Source organism: Nilaparvata lugens, chromosome 6 (assembly GCF_014356525.2).
Source record: "Nilaparvata lugens isolate BPH chromosome 6, ASM1435652v1, whole genome shotgun sequence".
Taxonomy (NCBI): Eukaryota; Metazoa; Arthropoda; class Insecta; order Hemiptera; family Delphacidae; genus Nilaparvata; species Nilaparvata lugens.
The window spans coordinates 34,262,692-34,274,742 of NC_052509.1; the positions used below are offsets into that span (position 1 = coordinate 34,262,692).

General features: G+C 35.2%; 1 protein-coding gene across 4 annotated transcripts in view; it reads right to left on the reverse strand.

Annotated features, from left to right (window-relative positions):
* Positions 1-12,051, reverse strand: part of LOC111054399 (transcriptional protein SWT1) — a 73,344-nt gene that overhangs the window by 9,473 nt on the left and 51,820 nt on the right. For 3 of the 4 annotated variants that reach the window (XR_005571612.1, XR_005571611.1, XR_005571610.1), the window contains one exon: positions 11,463-11,534. Coding sequence is in view for 1 of the 4 variants with exons in the window: in XM_039430674.1 (XP_039286608.1) it covers positions 11,508-11,534 (27 nt within the window). In the remaining 3 variants the exon portion in view is untranslated. Of the gene's footprint in view, positions 1-9,283; positions 9,992-11,462; positions 11,535-12,051 lie in introns of those variants that run through there. The other variant, XM_039430674.1, reaches the window with a different exon arrangement.

Consider the following 12,051-nt stretch of genomic DNA (forward strand, 5'->3'; position numbering starts at 1 on the left):
AGTTCCAACACTTTGCATTCACTTTTTAATTTATTAATTCAAAAGTTCTTTCACGCACTTTATTCACACTGTTCTTCCACACTCTAATTACACTGTTATTTCACATTTTATTTACACTGTTCTTTCACACTTTAATTAAATTTCCCACTCACACTTTATTTACACTGTTCTTCTACACTTCATGTAAACCGTTGTTTTGTAGAATTGAAGCTCTTTCTTCTTATCGCTCGTATCCATTTTCGTTTCAAAGTATCATCTTTCGAAAAAGTAAAAAACTGTTTTAAACTTTAAAACCGTACGGAAACTTTTAGAATCTTGTTATAATTCCCGCAACAATTAGGTACACAGCAGTATCCCAATGATTTAAAACCCCAAATTCATTATTACTTTTCACAAACAAATATTAGAAGAATGATAAACAAACCATATTCATTGAAATGGAACACCGTGAAAATTGAATTTGTAATTCCAATTTTGTTGATTACCATATCAGATGTGATAACAAGCATCAGCGCCCTTATTTCGCTTGCTTACCGCCAGTAGATCATCGATGATCTACATGTGATGACGTCATAGTTTATTAGAGATCAGTTGTGGGGCCTGAAGTAATAGTAGGTATTGATTATACACGTATACAGGTGTAAAGTATAGGCAAATTATGTTTGACGCATCATCACGTCTGAACTACTGGACTGATTAACTTGAAATTTTGCATATAGATTCTTGCTTTACCGAGGATGATAAACCTATTTTAAATTCTTCAATATTTGATTACATCAAGTTTTCAATTATTTGTCATGCTTTCAGTTGTTGTAAGGAAGCAGCAGAACATTTCTCTTAAAAAGGAAATTAGAAGATAGGTATGATTGGGAATCCTTTTGGAATGATAAAAACAGGTTTTCCGTCGCACCCAAGTTTCTTTCGCCATTTTGGAACCGCCATTTTGAATCCAACTTTTTTTTAATTGATAGGTGGTCATATGATCAAACCTTTCAAAATGTATTCTCATTCATTTCCTTTATTATAGTATAGAGGATGATAGATAGATGGATTATATATCAATCTATCTATCATCCTCTATACTATAATAAAGGAAAGAACTGGCTTAAACACGTATATACGTGTAGAGGATAGGAAAATTATGTTTGACACATCATCACGTCTGAACTACTGGACTGATTTACTTGAAATGCTGCTTTTAGATTCTTAATCAACCGAGGATTCTTATAGGCCTATTTTCAATTCTTCTAGATTCCATTGAGAAAAAATACAAACCAGCATGTAAGATGCAACTTACGGACCGCTGGAGGGAGCCTAACACACTATTTTACTAAAGCAATAGAATGGACTGAAAAAAAGAGAAAAGAATAAAGAGAGATAAAAAATAAAAACATTTTTGGGCTGTAATCAAAATAGGAAATTAGTATATGATGCAAATTATAGAAAGCAAAAGAAAATCATTAAAAAACAAAATAGAGATTCAAATTCTGTGAAAAGATTAATTTATTGATTTATATTGTAAAGAAAAACGGTGAGAAGAGCAGGGAAAATACAAAAAAATAATAAAGAGGAGAAAAAAGAAAGCAAGATAACAGAATGCAAAGTTAATAGAATGGAAAGAAAAATAGACGGATCAAACAATAATTTAGGAACAAAAACTTTAGAACTCCGGGAGTGAGCGACGAAAGCCATATTTTAATTAATCTCTTAATCTTATTTCCACAATTACAAGCAGCAATGGCATTCTTGACCTCAAGCGGCAAAGCATTATAAAATCTAGGTGCCAGGAAAATGAGCGTTTTACGAAAAAGAGTGCAATTGGGGACATGTCACCAGGATGGAGGAATGTAGAGGAGTAAAGCAAGTGGTGGAGGCCAGGAGAGAGGGAAAAAGAAGGAAAGGTAGACCGAGAATGAATTGGGAGAGTTATCTTGAAAGTCTGGGTCGCGAGAGAGGGAGTTCCATGAGGGAAATGAGGAGAATGGCTGAGGACCGGGAGGTGTGGAAGAGGTGGACCGAGGCTGGGACCCCTACGCTGTAGCGGCAGAAGGGGAAAAGAAAAAGAAGAAGAAGAAGAAGAAGAAGAAGAAGAAGTGCAATTGGGTTTAGGACATCTGACTTGGGAAACCGCAGTCCGCCTGGTCTGTCGAAGTGCGGTAACAGGCTTACAGTAGTCAATTGTCACGTCTCTATTTCCACTTATATTGAAGAACAATGACAAAACCTTAAATACATTTAGGAACCTAACAGGCAAAATTCTAAGATGAAAGAACAGTGGAAATGTATGATCATCAGACTTACTGCCCGTTATCAATCTTATAAAAGCTTTTTGAAGTTTAATAATTGGATCCTGATTAGCATAATAGGAGCTTCCCCAACATGTGATTCCATATTCAATTTTGGAATGTACAAATGAAAAATAAAGTTCCTTCATTAAAATCGCACAGATATTTAATGCGATGGAAAATCATCAAATAGAACCTTAAAGACTTCTTTAAAGTTTCAATTTGATGCCTCCAATTAAGATTTTCATCTAGTGAAAGACCCAAATATTTGATAGTCTTTGCTGGACTGATACTGGGACAGTCACAGTTAGAATAGGAACAAACCGGAGAGTGAAAGCGCAGTGGAGCAAGCAAGGCAGCACTTCCAGAAAGACTAAACATTATATACGGTAATTAGTTTTGACTACATTAATTTTAAGTTTGTTACATGTAAACCATAGAGATATTTTGTTCAAGTCAGACTGCATTTTCTGATGTAAATATTGAAGGTTATTACTTTTATATTAAAGAGCAGTGTCGTCCGCTAAAGCAGTTATCCGTCCATTCAATTCACCATTATACAAATCATTTACAAAAATTAAGAAGAGAATAGGACCAAGAACCGAACCCTGCGACACACCACAAGTTATGGGTAATACTTTACTTGCAACGTTTCTGATTCTTACATACTGTTTCCTACCTTGTAGGAAGGACTTAAACCAATCTAGTGGAATTCCCCTTACACCAGCTCTCTACTCTACTACCCTCGTCCCTATATCTATTAACTGCTGCATACCATTTCCATTAAGACAATTTAGATACGAATCACTATAAACATCCGAAACACTAACATTCAGGTTAACATCCCCTAGACAATATAAATCTGAGCTCCTGGTGGTAGCCAAGAGTAGAATGAATTAGCCGATTGAAAGGAACTTTTTTACGACTTTCCCCCCCTCCCCCATCCTATGTACCCCCCACCTCCCCCGCTCCTTAGAAGGAGAAGAACCTCTCTCCCTCCCCAGGCCCTTAGAATGAACCTCTCTCTCTCTCTCTCTCCAAGAAGACGAAGAAGAAGAAGAAGAAGAAGAAGGAGAGGAAGAAGGAGAGGAAGAAGGAGAGGAAGAAGAAGATGATAACGATGATGCTCTCTCTCTCTCTCCCTCTCTCTTTCTCTAGCCATGCTCCATTTAATTTATAGATAGTCACGGTCTATTTCAATGAGTCTGTTACTGACAGATTTAAGTGAAATGACCTTGGAAGTAGAAGATGGAGAGGAATGGAGAAGAAGAAGAATGAGAAATCCAATGACTCTAGTGCTGACAGATTAAAGTGAATCGAGTTTGGATGTAGAAGAATGAAGAAGAAGAATGAGAAATTCAATGACTCTACTGCTGACAGATTAAAGTGAATCGAGTTTGGAAGGTGAAGAAGGAGAGGAATGGAGAATGAGAAATTCAATGGCTCTACTGCTGACAGATTATAGTGAATCGAGTTTGGAAGGTGAAGAAGGAATCCCAGGTCCTGCGTCGATAGATTACGCTTAACCTTTCTCCTCGCCACCACCGAGAACTTGTCCTCTCTCCTGACAAATTTCACGATAATACCACCAGGCCATTGTCTCCCTTAGGTTTTCCCAGTCGATGGCATACGAGATACAATGTTTTTTCTTGTTATATTAACATCAAGAGCATACACACTCTCTGTACATACAGTTTTATACACATCCTCGTTTTTTGTCTCTGGTACTCCATAGATTTCAAGTGTATTGGAGCGTGTGTACTGTTCAGCATCTTCGAGCCGTGTCTCCAAGTCACAAACTTTCCTCTTAAGGCTTGTATTTTCTTTTTTCAAATCCTCAATTAATCTAAGGCACCCGTTTATTTTCAAAGTCTGAATTGTATTAGTCTGGTCGTGAATCTTACTGTTTGCAAACTCGAAAGAAGCATTAAATTCACTCTCCATTCGCTTCCTATCCTCTCTGGCCTCCTCTAGCATAAATATCACTTGTGATATTCTGGCATTGCCATCCTCAGCAGAAGACACCGCTCTCATACTTTGCCTCCTCAACTTGGAACAAGGTGGACATCTCCAAATCTGACCCTCGTTGACAATACAGTCCGCGTCTGCTTGGTTATGTTAACACATTGAGGATGACTTAGTTTTTTAGAATCACTACAAGCAAGTTTGCTTCTAGTCGCTGGAATTGCTACCTGGCATATTGTGCATGCAGATTCAATTCAATTCAAAAAGTTATTTATTTCATAAGTCGTACAAGCAATTACAGTGGTAGCCTACATCATAAAATAAGACAATGTCAGCACCACAGAAATGACAGCAGATATACAAATATATATATATATTAAGAAATATTCAATCTCGCAGAGGCATTACTGCCTGTGTGCGAGAATGAGTATAAGGTAGGAATAGGCCTATATATATTTCGCAGTACTTGCATAGATCGGTTAAGCTTGTTGACATTTCATTAATAGTGACACTAACTCCCCCCCCCTAACAAAGAAACTACATTTCTCCCCCCTATCCCTATGCCACCCCCTAGAAACCCAAGAAACCCCTTCCCGCCCCCCATAAGTGACGTTCCACCCATCCAAACCCAACAAACAGACGAAGAAACAGATCACCCACTAAGGCGTGAAAACGCCAACACCCGCACATACACACACACACACACACCTCAAAAAGAGAGAATTAGAAGATTCAGAAAAATAGCCAGTATAATGAATAAAATTTGTAATAGTGACCGGTGATAGAATGTGTGAAGTCTTATGATTTTATTAGTGTTTTAGCTCATTTGAATCCAGCCCTAGAATCTAAACTCTGAAGTGATCAATCTTTCAAAACTCTCGCCTCTACCGATACCCCGAATCCACCTTTTAATTTCTATTTTGAATGCAGATATTGTTAATGAAGTCTGTTACAGCTATAGGTAAGTTTTTTAACAGAACATGGGCTATGTAGTATGAATTAGTAGTGAAGATGGTTTTATTTAGGCTACCCTCGGCATTTGGATATTGTTATGTATTACTCTTGTTGTTGTATAATTATGAGTAATAGTATTAAATATGTCAGAATAGTTTTTGAATATGTATGTTGCCAAAGTTCTAATGTATTATTGCCTGACATCAAGCACCTCAATCTCCGCGAAAACCGCCTCAGCCGAGTAGTCCCAACGCCTCCCAAGTGCAGCCTTTAGAATCAGTTTTTGTGTAATGAATAGAGGATTCAAAATAGATCTGAATCCTACTCCATAAGCTAGGATCCCTCCTTCAATAATTGATTAAACAAATGCGTAATAAATTGTTAGGATTTCGTTCTTGTTCAAATATTCTCTAAGTTTCCTAAAAACATAAATCATTTTTCTTAGTCTGCTGTTCTGATAAGCAACATGTGCAGACCAGTTGAATCTATTATCAATAATCACACCTAGGTATTTATTTCATAAGTCGTACAAGCAATTACAGTGGTAGCCTACATCATAAAATAAGACAATGTCAGCACCACAGAAATGACCCCATATTCTACTTGTTTCAGCTGGCTATTTCCTCCATTTACAACAGTAAACTGTTTACGGTTACTGAAATACGATTTAAACCAATTAAATGAGTCTCCCTCTATCCCAATCAGTTCCATTTTCTTGAGCAACTTTTCCCTATCCACAGCCTTGGCCAGATCCAAGAATATCAATGCACATTTTTCATTACTTCCCAAGGCAAAATTCACATCTCTGGTTATAGCGAAGAGGGCATCTGAAATATTTTTTTATTTTCTAAAACCATATAGAGAATTAGTTAGTAATCTATTATTTTCAAGGTATGTTGTTAATTGGTCTTTTATTACTTTTTCAAGGATTTTGGAAAATACGCTAAGTAGGCTGATTGGACGAAAGTTTGAACTCTCAGTTATGTCTCCTGATTTGAACAATGGAATCACCTTTGCAATTTTGAGGGCGTCAGGAAACTCGCCCGAAGCGATGCTCAAGTTGATGATATGCAGAAGTGGATCAGATAGGCTTTGAAAGTGGGATTTCAGAATATCAGCAGAAATACAATCATGTCCAGGAGCCGAACCGCCGCGCAGGGAATTCACATAAGTAAGCAACTCTGTCTTGTCGATAGTGTGTAGGATCAATCTAGAGTCTACTGCGTATTCTGAGACATTTACTACCGGTGGGCCTATAGGGTTTATTTTATCAGCTAAGTTACTTCCCACATTGGAAAAATATTCATTGAATTCTTCAGCTACATGCATTCTTTTATCCCCCGGATATGTCTTTCTTGCCGTGTACTGGTCCAGTGGAAAGGGGTCTTTGTTTTTTCTTTTACCAGACAATTCATTCAGTCTGCCAGAATAGTTTTGGATTATTTTTAGAATCGAACATTTTTTTGTAGTAGTGGGTCTTGGTTCTCCGTATCAATGGATTCAGTTTATTTCTGTAATTTATATAATAGTTTTTAAGTTGTTGATTGAAGGGCTGGTTCCTAAGCTGTTTACTTATATTGTCCCGTTTTCTAATTGAACGTATTAAACCTTCCGTCATCCAGGGCTTCAGTTTTACCTCCCTATTGCTGAATTTCTTGATTTTTGTAGATTTTTCTATAAAGTTTTTTAAAATGGAGAAGAAAATGTTACAGGATGAATTTAATTCTTGTTCATTAGTGACAGCCCTCCAATCACAATTGCTTATAAATTCATGTAAAGATTTTTTGTCAATGTATTCTTCGTATTTTTTTACTAAATTGATTATTATTGGTTTCGAAATTTCTAGTACAATATTTTTTCCATGATACGTTAATTCTATACTCAAACCATACACGTCGGCCAGCTCCATCTGTCTACATTCACTCATACTCACTCCCTCCCTCACATACACCAACACTCCGTCATTCTTGTTTCTCCATCTGTTCGTTTTATAGAAGCCCTATAACCCTCCAATTGAATATCCGCAGTATCGTCTCCCAACCAAGTTTCCCCCAGCATGATTACATCCCATATCACATTACTTCCATGCAAATAAGTTATGTAATTATCGAAATTTTTATTGAAGCTTCTGATATTCAAATATATGAACTTTAGGTCATTTTCACCATTGGAGAAAAATTTGTTAACCTCAAAAGCCTCAACACTCTTACATTCAATATGTCTGTAATCATCCAGATGAGCATCCCTAAATGACATCAAATCTACTATAAGTAAATAAGGTTTTTATTTATAAGAAGCAATGGGAAGAAATTTGTAATTAAAAAAAATAAAGAAAAAACTTTGCTCGTAAAACGCGGCCGCCCTTACCCCCCAACCCGCCCATGAAGCCCCATCCAAATACAAGTCCCATCTAAGTTGAAATATACATATATATAACCCGGATAAGCAAAAAAAATAAAAAATAAATACACTTTCCGTGAAGATAACACAGGAAGCACCTAGAGTTCCTCCCTAGACCAACTCTCGCATTGATAGAAAATAAATAAATAACACAGAAGACGACCGAGATAAATAGATGTTTACAAAATGATGAAAGTTCAATAATGGGTGATAGTGACAGACTAAGGGCGCCGAGTAGAAGACTCAGTTATTGCAGTTATCAATTTAACTTGTTATCTACACATTAATCAGATAAGTCGCAGCAGATCAGATGGGAACAGCCTGACTCCGATAGTACGAATGTAACAATGAGTACGACTGCTTAAAACGACCTTGTAGAGGAATAAGATATGATAAATTATATTCCTACTGTACTCATAGTGATTATGCTTATTATTATATGTTTAAAAACATTTTTTTAGTATTATGAGACAAATTATAATAAAAATGACAGGACAAAACAACAGGATCCACTCTCCCCATCTGGTCGCTTACGACATAGGACATACAATATTGTTACATTTTACAGATGACATGAAGAGCAATCCAAACGGAATAGATATCAGAATCCATTTTTAGGAATAAGTAATCCATAAATAGTGAACCAATCCATTATTTTCAGTTTATCAGTTTTTAGTTTTAAACATTCAATAATTTAAATTTAGGTAAGTAGCCTAATATTCAATAACTATGTGGCATGTCTTATAAGCATATAGGTAATCAATTTTCATGTAACTGTCTGTGCTTGAGTCAACCTAAGAAAATTTCATCGATATTATTATGCCAGGATAAAAATAATGTAAGCTAGCAAGATAATCTGTTTATCAATCGAACTTTCAAACAAACTTCACTTATACAAAGATCTAGGTTGCTGCCCGTGTAGTTCGAACAACAACCATGCAATACTGATTATATGATTGCAGAATAGTGAATTGCATGATAAATAATGTAATGATAAACGTGGATATATTTAATATGGTTAAAAACTAAGCAGTCCATTTCAATGGGCCTCATAATGATAATGTTTATTATTTTCAAACACAGGCCATGGCAAAGATTGGGAACACTAATCAATAACTTACTTATCGCTTATCGGCTGCTGAACAAAATATACCAAAATATAGACTAGAGATATACATTTTTAAATCTCATCATAATTGCCTATGACATATCAGATTGATTTCGAAAACTTGATTCATACATAATTTTAACTCCATGTCTGCTAGACTATCCTAAGTGTTAATTAGTTATATGTTTGTGGATTGTTCAATATGGAAAACGTTATATAATTATCATTTTTAGAATACACACTCATTTCTGCCAGACAAATTAATTTTTAGTGTCGATAAATCTCTTGTCTGAAAACATGAGGTGATATAAGGAAACTAGAATCAACTACTGAAATTTATAAAAAAGTGATCATGATTTTAAAATATAAATAAATATAGAGCAGCTTAGTATCCCATATTATATCATGAGCCTATTTATGGTATAAAAAAACAATGCTTCACAATCTGTTTCATTGTATCAAAAAATACATTTCGCATTCAATAATATTAATAATACTTCTGTGAATGATAATAATAATGTCAATAATACTCTGTGGATGGTCCATTGAACTAAATTAGAACAAAATTAATTAGATTTATCAGCCATATCAAACAATGTTATGAAAGAACACGGTTTAATGCGCCGAAAAAGCGAAAAACTATGGAAAATAAATTTGAAATTAGTTATACGGAATTCAGGGTAAATATGACAATAGAAGGTAGTTGAAAGGAAAATTGCGTCAAGAGGGCTATCGTGACGTCTTTCTACGGATATTGAAATGGGAAGCCCCTGAAACTGGAAGAGGAATACGACAGACAAAAGAAAGAAGGAAAGTGGATGCAAAGAATAGAAAAATTACGTGAATTATTGCGCTATAGAGAGTAAATAATGGAAAATAGCTTGAATAACTTTACGTGTAGAAGCTATCTCCTGCCGACCTGTAGAGTAGCTCAGCAACAGATAACAGAGCACTTGAAAAACAACGTCCTATCGCTTCGGAATCCAGAACTCGACTGAATAAATTACATGATCAACATATAATAATTTCCTCTATCGTTATACATTTTCTATGCTTGTACTCAAGAGTGAAGCTCGGCCCGAAGATATTTTTTCTAAACGTAGTAGCCCACGAAACAATTGAGTTCCGGTCTGGAACACGGGCCTATGGGGCTAAATTGTTCAGCTTTTGCACGGAAAGGCGCGCTGTGGTGCAAAAGCTGAACAGCCACTCGAAAAGTAGGCCTCAACGGCGAACGTATGTATGCTACGTGCTGTTCCAATGCATAATGGCGACTGACCTGTACAAGAAAAAACTTTAAAACCACGCCACTCGAATGTGACTAGTAGCACTCTGCTATGTCATCAACTAACTATATTCGGTTTTTAATCAAATCAAATTCAAAATTTCAAATCAATTCAAGTGGATAGCATAACCTATAAATTTTATTCATTCATAACTCTAACTTCATTGTATTATCATTCATCCCATCATCATCACCTAGGCTTAAAATACTTCTCGCCTTAAGTCGCCTTTGAAAAAAAACTGAATAGTAAGCGTTACAAAAAAGGAAAGTATGATGCCGCACTCTGTAGCTATAGAACATACGATTGAAAAGTACTGAACAAAAGTATTTGCCTCATCTGGGACTCGAACCCGGGATCTCTGTTTCCGGTCGAGTAAAAAACAACTACACTACCAGGTAATCCTGTGTAGTAGCATTCATTTCAAGCCAAGCATGGCATTTATTTACAATTGAATAACATGAATTATTCCCATCTGCAATAATTTTTTATTGGCTAGTTGTAAGATACTGTACTATAGATTCAAAGAAATTCTTACGTTTGTAATAAATGCAGTCAAAAAACAGTCACTACTAGTATGCTGCTAATTTATAAGATAGTAAACTGTAGATTAGAAATAAGCGATTTCCAAGTGATTACTCAAATCAAGTATTAAGTATTAGACCAAGTATTAGACCAACTACTATGACTACAATGAATCAAACAGTCTTGTATTAAAACTTACTCAATGAGATAGACTGCCATTGTTTAGTTTTATTTTAAGTTTATTGTGCTTCGGGAACACTCAAGATGTACTCTCAGGAATTAGAGTAAACTTGTTAATTACTAGGTGATGGATTGGTATTGAGTGCAAAAAATGATTTGTTTGTTCATCTACGGGTCCTACTCAACCAATCATACATCAATTTATAAATTATTTGTACTAACTTCAAATAAAGTATGTACAAAATTTAAATAATTTACTTCCTGAATAAAAATTGCCCTTTTTTGGCTAAGCATGTTGTTCTCTGCGAACACATAGAGCTTGAGTTTGATTCGGGATCATCAAAGTAACAAGTAGATATAATTAGCTGATTCAACAATGTAGGTTCTTGTAGATTAATAGGTTAACCCATCCCCATATACGGCCAGCAGTTGTAACAAAATTGCTGTCCAACTTAAAGCAGTTGGTTTTTTGGTGGGGTGCTCACAATATTGAGTTGCAAATAACAATTAAGCATGTTGAAGACAAAAAATAATGAATTCCCTTGAAGATAGTTTTCACTAACGCGACTGTGCAAATTCTAGTTCTAGTCAAAATCGGAGCCATTTGAAACTAGAAACACTAATATACAAATATAGGAACCATTTAGATTGTTAATAATATAATAATAAATGGAGTGACGTTATGGTTTCGGTACGGTAAGTATCATATTTTGTGACAAAAAACTGTTTTATTAATAAGTGATAAATAATTTCTCAACTTACAGATAATTTAAATTCGGCCAAGACGATTTCAAACTTGCAAAGATCTCAATACTGGTCTTTCATTTTCTTGCTCTGAAAAAGAAGAAACTTTAGGTTTAGTGTAGAACAAAAATTTCAAGATAAGTCAATTCTGTAATTATAGGAATATGAGAGAGCAATATTTAGTTTCAATTGTAATTTATGAGAAACTGTACTTAAAAAAATCATTCATTATTTATCAAGCAATATTGAGTCAATAAATATCAATTTAAATTAATAATAAATATTCAAAAACTGAAATAGGTCCGAAATCACAGGTGAATTCAGTAGAAAAAAACAATACTTCAAGTCTACAACTTTCACTTAAAATATTTCTATTGTCAATTGCAGCTTGTTTATGCACAAAATTTCCACCAATTTAATTTATCCACAGTAGAATGGCGCCATTGCTATGAAGTAATAATAGTTCATTAGTTTATGGTGCATGTCATGTTTAATATCGGGGCACCGAGCTTCGCTCGTTATTTATTTATAAACTATTTATAAACAGAACACAATTCTTTAAAATGATTGGGGAAGGACTAACAGGCACAGCCCAAATCTGTTTTTT